This window comes from Pongo abelii, chromosome 17 (genome assembly GCF_028885655.2).
Source record: "Pongo abelii isolate AG06213 chromosome 17, NHGRI_mPonAbe1-v2.0_pri, whole genome shotgun sequence".
NCBI lineage: Eukaryota > Metazoa > Chordata > Mammalia > Primates > Hominidae > Pongo > Pongo abelii.
The window spans coordinates 69,054,188-69,077,307 of record NC_072002.2 but is presented as its reverse complement, the minus strand read 5'-3'; the positions used below and the strand labels follow the sequence as shown (position 1 = coordinate 69,077,307).

At 41.2% G+C, this 23,120-nt stretch overlaps 1 protein-coding gene and 1 non-coding gene across 3 annotated transcripts in view; both read left to right on the top strand.

Annotated features, from left to right (window-relative positions):
* Nucleotides 1-10,549: 10,549 nt before the first annotated feature.
* Nucleotides 10,550-23,120, top strand: part of MBD2 (methyl-CpG binding domain protein 2) — a 69,764-nt gene continuing 57,193 nt past the window's right edge. The window contains exon 1 of one of the 2 annotated variants that reach the window (XM_024236023.3): nt 10,550-11,244. In XM_024236023.3, coding sequence (XP_024091791.2) covers nt 10,703-11,244 — 542 coding nt within the window. In that variant the 5' untranslated portion in view covers nt 10,550-10,702. The remainder of the gene's footprint in view (nt 11,245-23,120) is intronic. The other variant, XM_024236021.3, reaches the window with a different exon arrangement.
* Nucleotides 12,856-12,984, top strand: LOC112129997 (small nucleolar RNA SNORA30/SNORA37 family). Its single transcript, XR_002912320.1, has one exon. It is a non-coding gene; the product is annotated as a small nucleolar RNA SNORA30/SNORA37 family (small nucleolar RNA).

The following is a 23,120-nucleotide window of genomic DNA, read 5'->3' as shown; positions in this document are numbered from 1 at the left end:
TATATGTCCCAGTGAAATCTCTAAACTTTCTTTACTTTACTGAAATATTATGGCAATATCTTGTCCTTCTATCTTTTTGGACCATTTAGATTTTATAATCTGGTATTCTAAATTTAGTATTAATTCATCTGAATATTTTCCAAACTTCTCAGAAAAAATACCAACACTTTAACATATAATTTTTTAAAATTTCTTTTAAAATTGTCCTGGGTATGTAGTAGATATACATTTATGGGGTAACATGATTTTGAAACAACACTTAAGGAAACAGTTTTTAGCACTCACAAATGATATTACTATTAAAGGGGAATGTCACCTTTCTACTCCTATTTTTAAACAGTGTTTTGTTATTGTTGTTGTTGTCGTTTTCCTTCTTCTTCTCTTCACACTTGTGGTCTCTTTCCCCAATCCCCTGAAGAGATAGAGTGAATGATGATTTTGGAAAGAACAGGATCTTGGTAGCTCAGCTCCTTCCTCTCTTTTCCTCCTTTTTTGGCATTTTCCTGCCTGCTTAGCACATTTGTTCTTGGTTATTCTTGGTCATGTTACAAAATGTAAGAGTAAAGACCAGACCTCAAGAAGTGGATGGAGAGAGACTGTAGACAGCCTAATTATAGCAAGCTGTGTTAGGCCATTAAATTTTGGAATTCAGTGACAAGCCCATTCAGCTTTCACACATCCTCTAAGCGATACTTTCTCATGATGGAGTTATTCTGGATGTCATTTTTCTCATTCCTTTTCTTGTTTCTTAATTCGTTTCACTACTCAGGAGGAACAGAGGAGTACTAGTTTTAGGACCTCCTCAAAGCCTCAAAAGTAGCCAATGAGTGTGATCTTTCATCTGGAAAACTGCTATAGGGTTATCTATAGCATATATAGGATGATCTTGCCAATGCCGCACAAGCCATGTTGTCATTGGAGGGCAAGGGTGAGTTCCTGTAGCTAAAGCTGGTGAGTAGGTGACATTGACAAGGCGGAGCAAGTAGAACGAGCAGAAAAGATATGTAAAGATGGAAGCTGGGAGAACAGAGCATTTGAGGAACTATCCAAGAAAAAAGGTATACCAAACAGAACTGGAAAGTAATAGAAGGAGAATCAGAAGAGTGTAATATCTCATAAGCCAAGGAGAGAAAGAATTTCAAGATGGGTCATGACAGACACTTACACTTATTAATTTCTCAGAAACCTCATCGCATAGGAAGAAAGAATTTGATGATGAGACTGAAGATTAGAGAACTGTTTCTCAAAATTGAAAAAGGATATATATTTCTTTCTCAAGGAAAAAATTACTAAGGACTCTGTTCCACAGTGTTGAGTTAAATAATAATAAGAATTACTATTATTTTGAGACAGGGTCTCACTCTGTTGCTCAGGCTGGAGTTCAGTGGCACCATCTTAGGTCACTGCAGCCTTGACCTCCTGGGCTCAAGCAAGTCTCCAGCCTCAGCCTCCTGAGTAGCTGGGACAACAGGCAGGCACCATCATGCCTGGCTAATTTTTTTGTTTTATTTTTAGTAGTGACTAGGTCGCACTATTTTGCCCATGCTGGTCTTGAGTCTTGAATTCCTGAACTGAAGCAATCCTCCCGCCTCGGCCTCCCAAAGTGCTGTAATTACAGGCATGAACCACCACACCCAACCTGTGTTATATTATTGTTCTGATGTTACATAAATATGTGAAAACATAAAACTCATTTTAACCTCATTTAACTCATTTTAACCTTATGGCTCTTACCTACAAAATTGAATAAATTTATAAGTTAAATACAAGTAAAATTATTAAACAATAGTCAAGTCAAATCGCTATTATAGATTATTATTTTCCCAGAAACCAAATTATTGATCCCAAAGTGGTGATACAAATTGACACTAGTCAGATAGTTTGGGTTTTGGCCTATAGATGCCACTGTGTTCTTCAGGTGACTAAATTTTCCCACCAGTTTTCTCTGATGGAATGATTACAAAACTTTCACTCAATGTGCCCTGAAGTCTTCATATGCACAAACTCATTATTTGCATATTATGTCGGCATCTGTTCCTTTATGATTAGTCAATGTCATTCATAGTAGCACTGCTTATTACCAACTAGATCAAGCTGGGGCAGCGAAATAAGGAAACATGACTCAGATACCAGATGGTTATGCAGACAGTCCATTGTATGCTTATGTTAGGGCTTAAAAGAAAATAAAAACATTATTATTGAAATGAAAATTTTATGCTAAAATTTTGTGGTAGGGAATTGGCAAACTGAGTCCATCTGTGGATCTCAGTTGGAGAAACGCTGATCAAGGGTCTCCTTCCCCATACCTGTTACTGTATTCAGAAAAGAGAACAGTTGCTATGAAATGATCAAGTTCAAAGATAATTTACTGGGCCATACCTTCTGGAGCTGGAGCTTGCATTGTGCCTAGCAAGGGAATTAGAGCCCAAGTAGAGGTGGCCCCTTGGAACGCCTTTCTTTCCACCAGAGTGTGAAATGGAGACCTCTCCTGGACTGCTGCTACTAGGGGAAAGCCTACTAACCACTTTCCCCTGCTCTCTCTATTTCTCTCCGGCTTCTTCCTTTACTCTTTGCAATCTCTTACACCGAGGTCTCAAGCTTAGGAGCTGCCTGAATTTTAGCAAGATTTAAATAATCCATTAAAGGAAGAAATTTTATTTCAGCAAAAAATGCTTCTGCTGCAGGTATCCAAAAACTAAACAGTGGTTTAATCAAACATGGTCTTTCTCATATAACAAAAAGTCTGGAGATAAACAGTTGCAAGACAGTTCAGCTGCTCAATAATGTCATTCAGCTCTCCATTTTCTGGCTCTGCTATTCTTAGGATGCTGGCCTTTTATCTTAGTGTTCTTTGCTTCATAGTTGCCAGACGGCTGTCACAGCTTCAGAAATCACGCCCAAATTCCAGCAGGAACAAGGGCAAAAGGGGGGTGCCAATCATATATTTTTATTTCTTTTATTTCTTTCTTTCTTTATTTTTTGAGATGGAGTTTCGCTCTTGTTGCCTAAGCTGGAGTGCAATGGCATAATCTCGGCTCACTGCTACCTCCACCTCCCAAATACAAGCAATTCTCCTGCTTCAGCCTCTTGAGTAGCTGGGACTACAGGCGCCCATCACCATGCTTGGCTAATTTTTTGTATTTTTAGTAGATACGGGGTTTCACCATGTGGGCCAGGCTGGTCTTGAACTCCTGACCTCAGGTGATCCACCCACTTCGGCCTCCCAAAGTGCTGGGATTACAGGCCTGAGCCACTATGCCCAGTCTCTCTTTTTTTTTTTTTTTTTTTTTTTAGATAAAGAAGTAAACAGTTTCCCACTGTCACTCTTGCTTCTCTCCTATTCTTGCCTAAGTGAGATTGGGAGAGTGAGTATTTATACTTTCTAGTTTCTATAGAGAGGTGGGCAAGGGAAACTCAAATTGCTAATGGGTGTTTGATTTTGCCAACCAGTGTATCTGCCACAGATGGTGACAGAGAAAGTTGCTGGGTCACCATTGCTCTAATCCCTTACCCCAGAGGACAGACTTCCAAGATATGTAGAAGGATATGTGGCAATAATAACAGCTGCCTGGAGAGAAGCAATTGTGTACAATGGTGTATAATTGTGATTAACTTGTTGGGGAGTCTTGAGGTAGGTAACAATTTGGGATACAAAGTCTGAAAGTGTTTCAGAGCAAGGTCACTGGGCCAAATCATGAGCCCTCTATTAGGTTTTTAAACTATGCTCAAAAGTACTACAGATTAGGGGCCCATTAGAAATGAGCAAAGCCATAAAGAAAATACCCTGACAACTTTGTAGATGGTTCCAAAATAAAAAGACATGAGACACATGTGAGTATATATAACTTAGGCTGTTAGTCAAATTATTAGTCAAATAATTAGTCAAATTATTTGAAGTCAAATGAGCGGAAACATGAATGCAGATAAATATTTCAATTCAGAAATAGTTTTTTAGAAGTAGTCATTTTGTGATTACCTTTTATGATATATAGTCTACAATATTTTTGAGGAGCTAATGAATAGTTCAAGTTAAAGTTGATGTAGAAAAGACTAAATAAAACATTCTAACTGTTATAATCAAGCATATTTGTAAAATGAATTTAAGCCTCATTTTTAATTAAAATAAAGTTAAATTCTGCTTATCTACCCAAAGTTAAAGAAATTATTAGAAATCATTATGTCCAAAATATATCCATACTCATATGTTTATTGCGGCACTATTCACAATAGCAAAGATATGGAATCAATGTAAGTGTCCATCAACACATAATTGGATGAAGAAAATGTGGCACATATATACAATGGAATACTATTCAGCCATAAATAAGAATGAAATCATGTCTTTTGCAGCAATGCGGATGGAACTGGAGGTCATTACCTTAAGCGAAACAAGCCACACACACAAAGTCAAATATCACTGTTCTCACTTATAAGTGGGAGCTAACTATTGTGTACATATGGACATAGAGTGTAGAATAATAGACAATGGGGATTTGGAAGAGTGATGGGTGGGGGTGGGTGGTTGCTGAGAAATTACTTAATGGGTACAATGTGTATTATACGGTTGATGAATACCTTAAAAGCCCTGACTATCACTACACAATCGATGCGTGTAACAAAATTGCGCTTGTACCCCACATTTATACAAAAAAAGTCAAATTTATTGTTAAATATCTCTTAGGCATGGAAACCTTTTCAAGTTTTCAAAGATTGGATGAGCAGTGAATTTCTTTTTTATATAATCCATATGATTATACTTTCATTGAGAAGCAAATATGCTGCTCATTATTTTAAGACTATACAATTTTTACAAAAGGGCCACCTAAGGTCAGGAGTTTGAGACCAGCCTGGCCAACATAGTGAAACCCTGTCTCTACTAAAATACAAAAATTAGCCAAACATGATGGCAGGTGCCTGTAATCCCAGCTCCTCAGGAGCCTGAGGCAGGAGACTCTCTTGAACCCAGGAGGTGGAAGTTGCTGTGAGCTGAGATCGTGCTACTGCACTCCAGCCTGGGTGACAAGAGTGAAACTCCATCTCAAAAAAAAAAAAAAAAAAAAAAAAAAGTATTAATTCAATGTATTCATCAGGTATCTAATGAACCCTTCCCATGTGCCCGGCAAGTCCAGTAATAGGCACAGAGAATGCAGTGGTGAATATGAAAAGTGCCTTGTTGGCTGGTGGGGGACAAAAGACAATTAAAAAACTAATTCAAAAAGTACAATAAATGGATGAGGAAGTACCAAATGATACTAGTGTGGCGCACAGTATACAACCTGGGGGGCACCGAATCAGCAGTGGGGTTTCTGGGGAGGTTAGAAAAGGCAACTTGGATGAAGTGATGTCTAAGGTGAAACCTAAGAGATAAGTAGAAATTAGCCAAATGGAAGGTTGGGGTGAGAGTGTGGGTGGAAACAAACAATCTTTTTCCAATTTGAAGTAGCAGCAAGTGTGAGAGTGAAGAGGCCATTGAAGGTGGGACAGGCAGTGAAAGCACATAAAGCTCTAAACTTGGAGTCAGGAAACTGGAGTTCTAGTCTTTGCCTTGCCTTTTGTGAGGTATGCATGAGGACTTGGGCAAGCCATTTTAGGTACAAAGTCTCTTTTGGTGAGATGTATTTTCTGATTTACTCAGTGACTACTCCTCTCTCACTTGTAAACTGCAATCATAGCATAGTCAGCCCTCATTTCTGATGGATCACATGTCCTAGCATTCTGGTGTTTTGCAGCCAGAATTAAAGTTAAAAACCACTGTTCAGCATATTAACTGGCATCTGAGGGCTCTAAAACCTAAAGATCATTTTCTTTCTACTGGTTGCACTGTTTTGTTTTTTGTTTTTTTTATTTTGGGGGAGTTAAATAAAATAAGTATGTCTTCATCCTTTATTCCTAAACATTTACTTATGACAAATGTAACAACTGACAGAAATTTAAAAAATACCAGACACTTCTTAAATGATTTCCCTTGGTTCAAAATTTACCCCTTCTTGTTTTCTCTTGCTTTTCAGGTAATTAACTCTTCTCTTTTTAGTTTGAACTATGCAGTGCAAGATTCCTCTGTAGTCTTTCCAAGTGGAAGGTTATAAAAAAAAAACAACTTTATATTATGCCAGGTGAGGTGTCAGAGCCCTGGCATCGGAAACTTGTTGGCTCACGGGTCATAGGGTAATAAGAATTTACAGAAGACAGTATAGGTTCGAAAAAGAAAGTTTTATTAGAAAGAAAGAACAGTACAGAAGAGTACAGCAGGGCACCTCAGCAAGAGAGGACTGAGTGGATTTTCCCTAGGGATATTTATGAACCTTAAAGCAGGAGCTTAAAGGGAATTTGGGCCTTATTAACCACTTAGGTCATGATAAATGATTACATTTTTAGACATTTTGGTGTCTTAATGTCAGCAAGGGTTGCACGATACGTTTTGACATGCATGCATGGGAGACATGTAGAAATTCTAGTTACTTACAAGTTTTTGGGAAAGAAGCCTGGACCCAGATGCCAGCTTTAGATAATAGGGGAATCTAATTACTTCTAAATTCCTCACATAAGGAGTTTTGCCTCTGGATGGCCTGCTTGATGATCACTAGGTGATCTCTGCCCTCTTCATACTACAAGCACTTGCACTTGAAAGTGTCATTTGGCCTCCTGACATGCTGTGCCTGGGAATTAGGTGAGAACAGTAGTTGGGCCAACCTAGTGAAACATAAAACCTGTTAATTAGTGCTGGAAAATGTCCCCCCCACCCCCCTGCTGTGCCTTTACTCCTATGTAATGTCTTGATAAATTCTGACCTTACTGTTTGGACTGTAAGAGAAAAAAACCCTAATGTCCCTGTTACCCCTTGATGCAAAAATGCTCATTGAGAAAAGTAAGGTTTTCCAATATTTGAAACATTTTTCTGGCTGGGTGCGGTGGCTCACTCCCGTAATCCTAGGGCTTTGGGAAGTGGGGCAGGAGGATTGCTTGAGCCCAGGAGTTTGGGACCGGCCTGGGCAAACGGGGAGACTCCCATCTCTACAAAAAAAAAAAAAAATGGTCTTAATTAACTGAGTGTGGTGGCATGTACCTGTGGTACCAGTTACACAGGAGGCCAAAACAACAACAACAACAACAAACCAATAAACCAATCAACCAACCAAATGAAAAACCAAAAAACAAAAACCAAACCAAACCAAACAAACAAACAAACAAACAAAAAAACCCCCCTGGTTTTATTGGGTATTTTATCACACTCAAAGATTTAAATGCAGGTTATATATTTGACAAAATATATAGTTCTCAAAATCAGTCTCACCTCCTAATGTTCTTTGAAGTTTCATTACCTGAATTTATTCTAATTTTCAAAAAAAAATCCAAATTAACACCTTTCTTTAAAACAACTTTTTCTTTTCTTTTCTTTTCTTTTTTTTTTTGAGACTGTTGCCCAGGCTGGAGTGCAGTGGCGTGATCTCAGCTCACTGCAAGCACCGCCTCCTGGGTTCACGCCATTCTCCTGCCTCAGCCTCCTGAGTAGCTGGGACTACAGCTGCCCGCCACCTTGCCTGGCTAATTTTTTATATTTTTAGTAGACGCAGGTTTCACCGTGTTAGCTATGATTGATGGTCTCGATCTCCTGACCTTGTGATCCGCCTGCCTCGGCCTCCCAAAGTGCTGGGATTATAGGCGTGAGCCACCGCACCCAGCCACAACTTTTTCTTTAATGGCTTAACTTCATTCAGCTTTACGTGCTAAACAATAAAGGGAAAAATCAAAGAAAGAATAGTCTTCTAGGGGTGACGGTTGGTGTTTTAGCAACTGCCTTTATACCTGGGAGGCAGAGATCACAGGTGGTTACATCTCTGTTGTTCATTTAGTGGACCAGATTTCATATATAATCCTATCTTGCTTTTGTCTTTCACTTTCTCCAAGAGATAAGCTAGCAAGCCTTCTCCATTGTAAGAGAGACCAAATTGAAAATTTGGTCACAACTTTACTACCCGAGAAAAACAACGTTGCTATGCTTCCTGGAGGAGTGATAGAAAATGCATTTTCCTAGAATTATAAAAGGTTTATTATTTGTCCAGTATTTTAAGAGAAACAAAGGGGTCTGTCTCTCAGGTATTTAGCATCTATTCTTAACTCTTTTAGATCTCAATCTAGTTGCCTTTGGAATTTATTGTTGCCTTAATTGGAGTATTTTTTTTTTCTTTTAGTGGGAGAATAAATAAGAGCATTTATTTTTATTTATTTATTTATTTTTTACTTTGCTCTATGGTATCACAGCAGAAAAGTTCAAGTGTAACCAAAAAGCTTTTGACATGTCTAAATGAGATTTTTCTTAACAGAGGGAACATTAAGCTACATCTTCTGGGATTTAGCAAACGGAATCTGGTAGTAGAAGTCAAAATAATGACCTGAAAATCCTCTGATTTATTTCTTTAAGCATGCTTTTATATCCAGTATATCATTTGATCTACAGCCTTATTAGCACAGCGTGAAAAGGTGGGATTTTCCAAAAGTATACCTGTTCCCGTCTGTTGTCTCAACTGCCTGTCTCAATTACCGTTTCTACTGAGATTTTTGCTCATGTTTACCCTTTACTTTCAATTATGTGTGAAAATCAGAGTACTCTCTTATGTCACACAAACTTTAATGTCATTTTTTCCCTTTATTCCTTCAGTGGAACCTTATGTATTGGCATTCCTTAAGATTCAGTTCTTGATCCTCCTTCCTTTTATTATTAACCACGCAAGCCCTTCCTTGGAGAGCTTACTTACTTGCAGGGCCTCCTTCAATTACCACTTTCACAAATGACTTTTTTTTTTTTTTTTTTTTTTTTTTGAGACGGAGTCTCGCTCGGTTGCCAGGCTGGAGTGCAGTGGCGCGATCTCCGCTCACTGCACTCTCCGCCTCCTGTGTTCAAGCGATTCTCTTGCCTCAGCCTCCCTAGTAGCTGGGATGACAGGCGCACACCACCACGCCCAGCTAATTTTTGTATTTTAATAGAGACGGGGTTTGACCATGTTGGCCAGAATGGTCTCTATCTCTAGACCTCGTGATCCGCCGGCCTCGGCCTCCCAAAGTGCTGGGATTACAGAAGTGAGCCACCGCGCCCGGCCACAAATGACTTCTTTTTTTTTTTTGAGACAGAGTCTCGCTCTGTCGCCCAGGCTCGAGAGCAGTGGCGTGATCTCAGCTCACTGCAAGCTCCGCCTCCCGGGTTCACGCCATTCTCCTGCCTCAGCCTCCGGAGCAGCTGGGACTACACGCGCCCGCCACCACGCCCAGCCAATTTTCTGCATTTTTAGTAGAGACAGGGTTTCACCGTGTTAGCCAGGATGGTCTTTAACTCCTGACGTCGTGATCTTCCCGCCTCGGCCTCCCAAAGTGCTGGGATTACAGGCGTGAGCCACCGCGCCCCGCCCACAGATGACTTCTAAATGAATGTCTCCAGTACTGATCTCTCTCCTCACAACTCATTTCCTGATGATTTTTTAGATTCACATTTCTAAATTTCTTGTAGGAAACCATAAATTAGTGTCTTTCAACTGAAGGACATTAAAAGAAGACTAAGGTCAGGTTTAGAGACAGACAAGTTTGTGTGTATGAGTTAATATTTGCATATACTGCAAAGATAAACCAAATGAATTTTAGATTTTTGTTGCTTTATATTAATCAACTTTTTCTATACGTTAAACTTGGTCCTCAGTTTTTAGGGCATATGAGTATAGAAACCCAAGATAGCTTATCATCAGGCTGATAACATGTGCTTTACATTTTTCAATCTTCCAAACATTTCATAGTATATTATCTTGAATTTCAATAGCACACGTCTGTAAATGTTCAACAATTTATAGAAAATATGCATTTCTCAAATTCAAGTTGGCAGACCGAAAAGAATCCCACACAGTTTCCTAAAGGCTTGTGACAGCAGGTTAGGCTGGACTTTCGACATAAGGGAATATTTACCAAATGAAAGGCCACTACTGATTTTTGTATTAGACAAAGACATCTGGAAATTTCTAGATGGATTTAGGGATTCTGGTCATTCTAAGGAGAATCTAGAGGTAAGCCCCATCTGACTCATGGGCATATTCCAAGTTATCATTTCCCTTCCTACATCCTTACAAGGTTCCAGGAGAATCTGTCAATGGCTCTGAAGCCAGGCTCAGGAGGGAACTGGTAGTCAGCGAATGGGACACTTTGCTTCATTCCTTCATTATAAGCTCTCCTGCAAGCTTTGTGCAGAGGGGCGGGAAAAGGGGCTATCACCCCCTTAAATGAATAGCCGAGTTAATGAGTATGTAATATAAGATCTATTTTGCTTGTTATTCATTAATTGGGAAGCAAACATAGGTAAAATCACATAATGGTGGAGGTTACCCCGTTTGAAACAAACTGACCACAGACACTATAACACCCCCAGCTGGTGACTAGCCCGACCAACCTTCCCGGCTCCTCGCGCCCAGTGGGGGCCCGGGCCGGAAAAGCGCGGCAGGGGGCGTGGCCCCGAGAAGGCGGAGACAAGATGGCCGCCCAGAGCGCTTGGAGGACCTAAGAGGCGGTGGCCGGGGCCACGCCCCGGGCAGGAGGGCCGCTCTGTGCGCGCCCGCTCTATGATGCTTGCGCGCGTCCCCCGCGCGCCGCGCTGCGGGCGGGGCGGGTCTCCGGGATTCCAAGGGCTCGGTTACGGAAGAAGCGCAGCGCCGGCTGGGGAGGGGGCTGGATGCGCGCGCACCCGGGGGGAGGCCGCTGCTGCCCGGAGCAGGAGGAGGGGGAGAGCGCGGCGGGCGGCAGCGGCGCTGGCGGCGACTCCGCCATAGAGCAGGGGGGCCAGGGCAGCGCGCTCGCCCCGTCCCCGGTGAGCGGCGTGCGCAGGGAAGGCGCTCGGGGCGGCGGCCGTGGCCGGGGGCGGTGGAAGCAGGCGGGCCGGGGCGGCGGCGTCTGTGGCCGTGGCCGGGGCCGGGGCCGTGGCCGGGGACGGGGACGGGGCCGGGGCCGGGGCCGCGGCCGTCCCCCGAGTGGCGGCAGCGGCCTTGGCGGCGACGGCGGCGGCTGCGGCGGCGGCGGCAGCGGTGGCGGCGGCGCCCCCCGGCGGGAGCCGGTCCCTTTCCCGTCGGGGAGCGCGGGGCCGGGGCCCAGGGGACCCCGGGCCACGGAGAGCGGGAAGAGGATGGACTGCCCGGCCCTCCCCCCCGGATGGAAGAAGGAGGAAGTGATCCGAAAATCTGGGCTAAGTGCTGGCAAGAGCGATGTCTACTACTTCAGGTACCTCCCTGGGGGCGGGGAGGGGGGTGGCGAGGTCAGGCCGGGGTCAGGGGTCAAGAGCGGGCCTGGGCAGGGGATGCCAGGATGAGCGCTGGGGCCCGGGGGGCATGTGGCAGGGACAGGCTGGTTTGGTGGTGGAAGGTGGCGGAACCCTTGGGTGAGAGTTGACCCCAGTGCTGTGGGAGGCAGTGTCAAAAGGTGAGGGCCCGCAGGAGGGCATCTTATGTGGAAGGCGTCGGGGAAGATGGTTTGCGAAGAAAGGGTTAGCCTGGCAGGGATGGTTAGTCCACTGAAGGGTTAAAAAGAGGTGTAATTCATCGAAACTATAAAACCCAGTCACTGTTGGCTCCTGTCCCAGCCTGTCCCAGATTCATCATCACAAGTGTTAAGCATGCACATGTGGAGGAATGAGCTATCTACAGTACTAAGGTTTCATTTACTTCATCCAAGAAAGTTTTGTATAAAGCAGCTATTTGGAATGCCTGAAGTTTTTTTGGAACTTCTTGGTATTGCAGAATATACTCTTTTGAAACTGACATACTGTACTAAGTTTTTAGACTCCTAGACCAAAATTTGCTCCCCAGGGAACATTGGTCAATGTCTGGAGACACTTTCGGTTCTCACACCTGGGGAGGGTATGATACTGGCATCTAGTGGGTAGAGGCCAGAGATGCTGCTACATATTCGATAATACAAAGGAAAGCTCCCACAACAAAGAATGATCTGGCCCAAAATGTCACCTGTGCTGAGGTTGAGACATCCTGTTTTAAATGATTCAAGGTTTTTCACCTTAGTGTGATCTTGCAATCCTGTGGTCATGCTGCTGTTGTCTTCAGTTTGTGTGACCCAGTAAGCTCAAGAAAATGCTATGGCAATTGACATCCATGGACTTAATACACATTTACTAAATTTTGTAATAAGCCATGCTGTTGATAGTAATATAAACTTGTATTCAGTAGTTTGGAGATACGTGTTTGTGGACTGATTGAAGCATTTTTCAGGGAATGTATATGGGTATTGGAGACAATTGTCATTTAGCTATTGTAATAATGTCATGAAGGATTTCCTGTCCTCTTCAAGTAGTTCTGGGAAAATGTGTCTGTACACATACCATGCTTATGAACTAAAAATACTTTTAACTAGATTGAAAAGGTTAAAGAAATGTACATACACATATATACATACATATGCACACACAAGAATGTGATCACTGTTGGTGCAGCCTGTAAATACGAACACATTCCTGATGGTTGCTATATATGGATGAGTAGTTGTAGTAAGTTCACTTCACCTCAACTAAAAAACAAAAGTGATGTTTCATTAGAACTTAGTTTTCCACTTGATCTGGACCCTCATCTTGAAACCTCATGATAAAATGGATATTTTAAACATATGAAGGTGGTAATCGCCTGTGGTCCCAGTTACTCGCAGGGCTGGGGCGAGAGAATCTCTTGAGTCCAGGAGTTCAAGGCTGCAGTGACCTATGATTGTGCCTGGGCAATAGAGTGAAACCCCATCTCTTTAAAGAAAAAGAAGAAAGAAAAAGTGTGATAGTCTTGGTTTGTATTTCCTCATCATTAAATATTTGATTTAATGGTAAGAAAGTTATTGTGAGCACTTTCACAGGTCCTCCCTCAGGCTGTGGGGCCAGGATTTGGTAGCTGGTGCTGAGAGAAAACCTTTGTTGGCATCCTTGCCCTGGGACTGTGCCAGTGGCAGCTGTCATTCAATGGGACAATTTCTTCTGATTAAAAAAAAAAAGTTATTGTGGTTAAAAAAAGATTAGTCCTCTCAAGTTCATTAGTTTCATTTAGTGCTGTTCACAATTGTTCATTTTCTAGTATTCTTTCATTAACAGAGCATTCTGTTTTCTTTCTAAGCAGGCAGTCTGCATAACCTTCTGTGAACTATGTGCTGATGTCTTGTAGGCAATTATATTTGACAAGATTATTCTGTATCTGTGATTGAACTCCTTGAGGAATAGATGACTAGGCTATTCTCAGTAGAACATCTTAAACTTTGAATTTTACTCTCTGTGGCAGTTCTCCTGGGATATGGTTTGTTTGGTTTTGGGATGATGTTTTTGTTCAGACTAACTTTGGGTATTGCAAAGCTTTTTGTTTGTTGGTTTTCCTTGTAGTTGGAAAAGTTATTTCAAGAAGTCAGATTGTCGTAGTGCTCATTTGGATTTGTGGCCACTTAACATTTTCTTGGATGTTGTGTAAATTTTCTGATGTTAAATTTATTTTATTTTTTTTTGAGATGAAGTCTCGCTCTGTCGCCCAGGCTGGAGTGCAGTGGCGCGATCTCGGCTCACTGCATCCTCTGCCTCTCAGGTTCAAGTGATTCTAATGCCTCAGCCTCCCAAGTAGCTGGGACTACAGGTGCCCGCCACCATGCCCAGCTAATTTTTGTATTTTTAGTAGAGACGGGGTTTCACCATATTGGCCAGGCTGGTGTTGAACTCCTAACCTTGTGATCCACCTGCCTCGGCCTCCCAAAGTGCTGGGATTATAGGTGTGAGCCACCAGGCCTGGCCATTAAATTTTTAAATAAAAACTTAATAAGTTTTTTTTTTTTTTTTTTTTTTGAGACGGAGTCTCCCTGTGTCGCCCAGGCTGGAGTGCAGTGGTGTGATCTCGGCTCACTACAAGCTCTGCCTCCCGGGTTCACGCCATTCTCCTGCCTCAGCCTCCTGAGTAGCTGGGACTACAGGTGCCCGCCACCACGCCCGGCTAATTTTTTGTATCTTTTAGTAGAGACGGGGTTTCACTGTGTTAGCCAGGATGGCCTCGATCTCCTGACCTCGTGATCCGCCCGCCTTGGCCTCCCAAAGTGCTGGGATTACAGGCGTGAGCCATCGCGCCCAGCCCCGATATGATCAATTTAAAACAAACTTTCTAAACAAATTCATCTTAAGGCAAGTCGTAAGCCACTATAGTGGTATTTACTCTTGAGAATGAAAGTCTTTTTCTAGGACATTGCAGCATGATTTGCCTTTTACTTATTTATGTAAAATGGAAAGGACACATTGAACAGATTTGTGCCAAACCTGTTTCGTTCAGGGCCAAAAGGAGCATTGTTTGCTGTTTATTAACTGTCTACAGAGGTTCAGTTACTTTGCAGGATTGTTAACAACCAGTCTTGTTTTTCTTCTGAAACGTTACATTCTGAGTCAGTAAGGTGTATGTAGCGTAATATGATAATTGTGATACAGTAGTTAATTTGACTTGTGACTGTAGCTTTCTGTGATGAATGATGGCAGTCACTTATCGTAAAGGAAGACAAATTATTTTTCAGCTTACAGTGTCACTGCTTTACGTATTAGCGTCCCCATATTTAAAAATTCCATTAGTTCACCAAACACCCACTATCTGCTAAAAGTGGGTTAAGAGTTAATTCTCCTGTTGGTAATGTGAACACCTGCACCCAATTGTTCACACAGATTCTAATAATACTAACCCCTGAATTAGCCTGTCCCTGGGGGGATTAATTTAAACAAATCTGTGCCTGTGAATGTAGGGTGTGGCAGGCACTTATTAATTGGACTGAAATTAAGCTCATCAAGAAAGCCTCAAATTTTGGTAATATGTTTTTTGGCTGCTGTTTTGAAACTGCCAAGTTCTAATAGGAAGGCGTGCCCCTAGTTGCCAGTTAAGCAATATAATTATGCCTTCTGTCAGGATTACTGATAGTGTTGTGGCGGTTCATATATTATCATCTAGTGTGTTTGTTTAAAAGGGTGTGGTTTGATTGGATCCATTGGTATATTTTCTGAAAAAGTTTGTTGCCATCATTTGAACCCATTATTTGAACAATAACTTTCTAACTTGTCTACTTGACTCCTGTCATTTCTAGTTGCTTGCATAACACTTGCTGATTGATATTTTTGAAATATTTTCTTCTTCACATAGTCTTTTAGTAGCCCCCTCTTGCCCTTTTTTAAAAAATCAAGTCTGGGCTGGGCGCTGTGGCTCACGCCTGTAATCCCAGCACTTTGGGAGGCCGAGGCGGGTGGATCACGAGGTCAGGAGATCGAGACCATTCTGGCTAACATGGTGAAACCCCGTTTCTACTAAAAATACAAAAGAATTAGCCAGGCGTGGTGGCAGACGCCTGTAGTCCCAGCTACTCTGGAGGCTGAGGCAGGAGAATGGCGTGAACCCAGGAGGTGGAGCTTGCAGTAAGCTGAGATCACGCCACTGCACTCCAGCCTGGGCGACAGAGCGAGACACAGTCTCAAATATATATATGTGTGTGTGTGTGTGTGCCATTTGTTGTAAAGACTAGTATGATGCTTCAAGAGCATGAATTCTGAATCACTGAGGTTCAACCATGCTCTTCCCCTCACTTTGGTTTGCCTTTAAAAACAAACAAACAAACAAACAAAAAATAAATGGACCCTCCATGTAGCCTCTAGAAAACTGACTGAGTCACAGTTCTTACATATTTGTGTTAAAGTCTTCTTGGCTTTCAATAAAAAGCCTTTTCTGATATTGTCCTCTTTCTCATAATTCCTACGTAGTTAAACTTGGGTGTCCCTTGTATAACTCTCATATTCATTTACTTAGAACTTGTGGCTTTCTCACACAGCTGTCTTTCCCCTCGACACAATGCTGAACACTCAGATGCTAAATAAGGGTTTACCAATTGATATTCCACCTAACATTTTGTAAAACAAGTCTTAAAATGACTTTGTAGTTTTTGCTTTATTTCTGTTCTTGTGGTGGTATGTTGGGATAAAATTGGTTGAGATATTTTATTAATAAGGCTACGCATTTTGTAGTTTCTAATTTTCATCATCAATGTGAAGATACTGCAGAAAGCCTTTTTCTGGAATTTTGAATATTAGAGATACAGTGAAAATGGTAAATAGGATGCTCATGGTGCACAGACACAAGTGAGAAATAGGCATTTGAATTTCATCGACTGTGTAACATAGGGTATAGTAGTGTAGGGTCTTCTGTTCCTTAATTCTATGTGTATTTGTGTTACAGCTCTCAGAATTTTGGCAGCTCTTAGTAGTATTTTGCTAAATGCTTTACATGAATTATCATACTGGATTTTTTTTTTTTTTTTTTTGAGACGGAGTCTTACTTTGTCACCTAGGCTGGAGTGCAATGGTGCAATCTCAGCTTACTGCAACCTCCGCCTCCTGGGTTCAAGTGATTCTCCTACCTCAGCCTCCTGAGTAGCTGGGATTACAGGTGCACACCACCACGCCTGGCTAATTTTGGTATTTTTAGTAGAGATAGAGTTTCACCATGTTGGTCAGGCTGGTCTTGAACCCCTGACCTTGAGATCCGCCCGCCTCAGCCTCCCAAAGTGCTGGGATTACAGGCGTGAGCCACCGCACCCAGCCTATCATATTGGATTCTTATAACCCTATGAAACACAGGTACAGTTATCTCCATTTTACAGATGGGGAGTTAGCAAAGGGAAGTAGCGTGCTTGGGGTTGTACAGCTAGTAAGTGCAAAGTTACAATCCTGAAGCCGGTGGTTTAACCTCAGAACTCCTAACCACCATGCTCTGTTGCATGGCATAGAGATCCCTACTTGTATTCTCAAATATTGCAACACCTCATGTCTAATCTACTTTATTGGGCTTAGTGTGCCATTAAAATAATGTGATTATTTACTATTACACTTGTATCCTGAAGATGTCAAAGGGTAAATTTTAAATCCTAATTTGGTAGTGAAGCTATTGTACCAAAGGATAACCCTCCAGCTTTAAATAATCCTGGAGGGGAAAAAATGTAATAAATCCACATAATTAAAGCAGTATTGTTCTGAGTAATAAAAGTGAACAGTTTGTTCAGAAATATTCTCTCTTTGACAAATGTTCAACGTAGGATTAACCCTGTTATTTCTCAGATATTGAGGTTTGAGATACAGTTGAAATATACCCTACAGATGAATTTTTTAAAAATCTCTAGTTGGAGAAAGGAAAGAAATCCAATATTTATTAAGAGCTTAATTGCATAATAGAAAGTTTGGCTTGCTTTAAGTCTTTTCTCTTGATGTTGTGTGATTGAAGCCTGCATCCAGAAATGAAAGACATAGGTGTGGTGGAGATTGTGCTCTGATACATCTTCCTTAGCTGTACTATTACATCTTTTTGTGAGATGCCAAAGGAATTTTTGTTAGGGTGCAGCATTGCTGTCTGTCCTACATCTGATTTTTAGAATCTGACATGCAAAGTCTCACCTGCCACAACACCCACAATACCTGTATTAGAGGAAATACATAGCTAAAAGGAACTGATGCATATACATTCTAAAAATAATCTCTAACAGAAATTGGTAGATTTTTTCACATTGCTTTTAAAAATTTTATTAATGAGATATACAGTCTTTTTTTTCATAATTTAGTTTTAATGGAATTTTAAAGGAAGTGATGCTTTTTTTGATTTTGTTTTTTAGATTCTATAGTGGGGCTTATAGAAATTCATAACTTTTTTACTCATGTTTAAAATCTTCTCAAGACTTGCATGATGAATTAGAAATAAACCATAAACTCTTCCTGGATTTAGTGTTTTGCTGGGAATCTTAATGCCTCTTACAGCTCTTATGTATTGATCTTTCATTGTTCTTTGCTATTTCCAGTGAGAAACGATTAGGAAAATTTTGTAATATGATGTTTTACTTAATTTTATCAGAACTTCTAAAAACTAAAGCTTCCCAAGGAAGGAGAATAAAAATATGGAATAGAATGAAGTTTGAATAATATCTGCAGATTTCATGATTTCATCCTGTCTTTGTTCTCAGTATAATACAAATTCAAACTCATTTTGGGAACTTGATGTACATAAACTCTATGTGAATATAAATAATAAAATTTAAAATTAGATTTTAAAATTGAACACTTAGCATTTCTCAGGAGTAATCGAGTGTTATACAGATGTGAGGAAGAAGAACATCATCCCCTTTTATTTTTTATTTTATTTTATTTTATTTTATTTTATTTTGAGACGGAATTTCGCTCTTGTTGCCCAGGCTGGAGTGGAGTGGCATGATCTCCACTCACTGCACCCTCTGCCTCCTGGATTCAAGTGATTATACTGCCTCAGCTTCCCAAGTAGCCGGGATTACAGGCACGTGCCAACCATGCCCATCTAATTTTGTATTTTTAGTAGACGGGATTTCACCATGTTGGCCAGGCTGGTCTCGAACTCCTGAACTCAGGTGATCCACCTGCTTTGGCCTCCCATAATGCTAAGATTACAGGCGTGTGAATGCTGAGATTACAGGCATGAGCCACCACGCCTGGCCCATCATCCCCTTTTGAAGATTTTTTTTTTTTTTTGAATGCTGTGTCTTGGTATTCTTTTCTTTGATATTTTTACACTGGAAGAATGCATAGATAAGCAAGGATGCATGTCCTTAAAATTCTTTTTAACAGGCATCCATCTCTTTTAAAAAACCTTTCCTAGAGTCCCCTAGCAGAAATGGGAAACTCCTATGGCATTTGAGTATAATTCTGTTAACTCTTACCACATTTGCTTTAAGAAATAGTTGGCAAGTCTTTGTTGCCCATGAGATTCTGAACCTCCTCAGTGTCAGGAGCTGCGTCTGATTCATTTTTGAATCTTCAGTATCCAGCATAGTCCCTGGTATAATATGGAACGTTTTTGATAAATCTTTGCTAAGTGAAGCAAACAGTAAATAACATTTCTCTATTAATCCAAAAACTTATGGTTAATCTGGCTGTATACATAGGTCTGACTGCCCTTATAGGGGCTGTTTTGTGTCCCCTGCAGTTACCGGCATCCTGCCTTGCACTAAATCAGGTATACAAATATTGAATAGCTGAAGTAAATGTAATTTTTTTCTCAAACTTGTGTGTGTGTAGTGTTGATGTATATATATTACCTAGGCTTTTAGGTCTAAAATGATTTATAGGACTTTTGGTTTCATTTTTAATATTAAAATTATTTTACGTTTTGCTTGAAAAAAATCTATCTTCAAGGGCTGGGTGCGGTGGCTCACGCCTGTAATCCCAGCACTTTGGGAGGCCGAGGTGGGTGGATCACCTGAGGTCAGGAGTTCAAGACCAGCCTGACCATCATGGTGAAACTCCATCTCTACTAAGAAATACAAGAAAAAATTAGCCGGGCATGGTGGCAGGTGCCTGTAATCCTAGCTATTCAGGAGGCTGAGGCAGGAGAATCGCTTGAACCTGGGAGGTGGAGGTTGCAGTGAGCCGAGATTGCACCATTGCACTCCATCCTGGGCAACAAGAGCGAAACTCCGTCTCAAAAACAACAACAAAAAAACGCGGCTTGGTGGCTCACGCCTTTAATCCCAGCACTTTGGGAGGCCGAGGCAGGTGGATCACGAGGTCAGGAGATCAAGACCAGCCTGACCAACATGGTGAAACCCCTTCTCTACTAAAAATACAAAAATTAGCTGGGCGTGGTGATGTTTGTCTGTAATCCCAGCTACTCGGGAGGCTGAGGCAGGAGAATCGCTTGAACCAGGGAGTTGGAGATTGCAGATTGCAGCTAGCTGAGATTGCGCCACTGCACTCCAGCCTGGCAGCGGAGGGAGATCCATCTCAAAAAAAAAAAAAAAAAAAATCTATCTTCAGAAATTGCTTTTGTATCATCTTGGGAGGCTATGTTTCTATCTAGTTTTAACTAATTTATTTTTTGTTTTGCTGTAAATGTGAAGCATTTGTTAGAGTGGTCTGTATTAAAAAAGAAGAGAAAAATGAAGTAAAAGTGGACATACAAAAAACATGTTGCAACTTCTTAGTACCAGATTCCTGAGTCACATAAACTTACCCTGTCAAGTTACCATGACAGTTTCCAAATGCTTTCTCTACACTTGCGGACTTATTTGAGGACCAGTAAGTTTGCACACAGACCACACTTTGGTTGTCCTGGTTTAGAATAAACAATGGAGACTTTTGAGTCAGAAGATCGGGGCTTGTATCTTGCTTTACTGTGTTAATCTTGGACAGATAAATTTTTGTAAGCTTTTGTTTCCTCAACTATAAATCTAGTGTAAGAATTCTGCCCGTGGAGGCCGGGTGCAGTGGCTCACCCCTGTAATCCCAGCACTTTGGTAGGCTGAGCCGGGTGGATCACAAGGTCAGGAGATTGAGACCATCCTGGCTAATACCGTGAAACCCCATCTCTACTAAGAAATACAAAAAATTAGCTGGGCGTGTTGGCGGGTGCCTGTCGTCCCAGCTACTAGGGAGGCTGAGGCAGGAGAATGGTGTGAACCCAGGAGGTGGAGCTTGCAGTGAGCCGAGATCGCACCACTGCACTCCAGCCTGGGTGACAGAGCAAGACTCTGTCTAAAAAAAAAAAAGAATTCTACCTCGTGGAAATTTTTTGAGATTAAATGTGCTTGCCATGTGTAGGTGGTTAGTGCATCAGTACAATGTTAGCTCCTTTCTCTTCGTTTAATTAGCCAACAGAAATAGAAGCGCATGCTTGGTAATTATGTGAAGGTTTACTGTATTTTGTTGTATTCTGAAATGTGATTAGGGCAGACATTAGGTTATAAAGGTTCCTCAGAGTTTTAAAAAAATGTTATGCATAGGTCAGGTATGCTGGCACATACCTGTAATCCCAGCACTTTGGGAGGCTGAAGCAGGAGGATCACTTCAAGTCAGGAGTTTGAGACCAGCCTGGCTAACATAGTGAGACTCTTGTCCCTACAAAAAATTTTTAAAAATTAGCTGGGCATGTTGGCCTGAGCCTGTACTCCCAGCTACTCTGGAGGCTGAGGTGGGAGGATTCCTTCAGTCGAGGAGTTCAAGGCTGTAGTGAGCCACAGTTGCTCCACACCACTCCAACCTGGGCAACAGAGTGAGACCCTGTCTCTAAAAAAAAAAAAAAATATATATATATATATACACACACACACACACACTTATGTGTATATATATACACACACTTATGTGTATTTATATACACACACTTATATGTGTGTATATATATACACACTTATATGTGTACATATACATATACACTTATGTGTGTGTGTGTGTATATATATATATATAATATGTATGGGTTATAAAAGTAACCCCTGCTCGTTGGGAAAATATAGAAGAGTATGGTGAATTAGTGACAGTCATTATTATAGTCCCAAGGAGAACTGTTTTATCAGGCAATGTTTGTTGTTTAAAAAAAAAAGAAAAGAAAGAAAGAAAAGAGAACCACTGTTAATTTTGACATAGTAGCTTCCAGTCTGGTTTTTGGGCATATTTGTCTAAGTAAATATTAATATGTGTGTGCATGTATATATGTAAGATGTACGTGTAAGGATATATATGTGTATACACACACACATATACCTACATACACGCGCTTTTAATTATGGAAAAGTTCAGACATAGGCAAAAATAGATGGAAAAGTATAATGAATCCCTATATAGTCTCCAGTTTCAACGGTTACCAGCTCCTGGCTAGTCTTGTTTTATCTGTATTCACCCCGTTCCCCCTAGTTATATTTTGAAATAATTCCCAAACATACTTAATTTCTGACAGTGTTGTAGCAGTGTCTAGTCCCCAATTCAACCAAAATAACGAGTATTTTTCTTTTTTCCTTTCTCAGAAAGCAAATGCCTTAAGGATGAGACTAGGTAGAATTCTACATATATTCATTTTTCACATTTTAGTGGCACACCCTCGTTTTTAATTTTTTAAACAAATGATACAGAGCAGTGGTCCCCAACTTTTTCAGCACCAGGGACCGTTTTCATGGAAGACGGTTTTTCCATGGATCCCGAATGGTTTTGAGATGAAACTGATCCACCTCTGATCATCAGGCATTAGTTAGATTCTCATAAGGAGCACGCAACCTAGATCCCTCGCACGTACAGTTCACAGTAGGGTTCATGCTCCTGTGAGAATCTAAAGCTGCCACTGATCTGACACGAGGCAGAGCTCAGGCCATAATGCTCGTCTCCTGCTGTACCTCTCGGTTCTTAACGGGCCACGGTCAGTGGCCAGGGCTAGGGCTTAGGGATCCGTGAAATAGAGATAATACTATTAGCTATAGTAATTTACTCTAATAAATTTTTTCCTTATACTTTAAAAATAATCCCCCCAACCCCTATAATCCTTCCCCACCCATCCCCACTGCCTAGGAATTTTTTTTTTTTTTTTGAGACAGGGTCTTGCTCTGTTGCCCAGGCTGGAGTGCAGTGATGTGGTCATGGCTCACTGCAGCTTCGACCTCCCAGGCTCAAGCAATCCTCTCACCTCAGCCTCCTGAGTAGCTGGGACTACAGGCACGTGCCACCATGCTCGGCTAATTTTTGTGTTTTTTTGTAGAGACTGAGTTTCGCCTTTTTTGCCCAGGCTTGTCTTGAACTCCTGGCTTAAGTGATCTGTCCGTCTCGGCTTCCCAAGTACTGGAATTACAGGTGTGAGCCACTTTGCCCGACCAGCAAATTCTTTAATGCTCAAATTGACTTGCCCAGAGTCTTGATATTTTTTTTAAAAGCTTTCCTATTTTGGGGGGAAATCTTCAGCTAGCATACTTAATGTTTAAACAAAATAGAGAAATTTTCATACATACATACAAAAGTAGTGGGAACTACCCAGCTTAAACAATTTGTCAACACATAGTCAATCTTATTTCATCCCTATCCCAATTTACTACTTCTGACCCAACCTTCATTATTTGAAGCAAATCTGACGTCAAATAAGTTCATTCATAAATAAATATTCAATATGCTATTTGAGAAGATTTAACTTGTGAAAATTTCTACCAGTGTAGAATTCAGTGTTTCAAAGCTAGAATGAGGCCAACAGGCAGTTCATGATTATTTGCCTAACATAGGCAATAATTACTATATGAGTTCAGAGGAAAGAAAATTCCTATTACTGGGTTCTGTGAAGGCTTTGTGG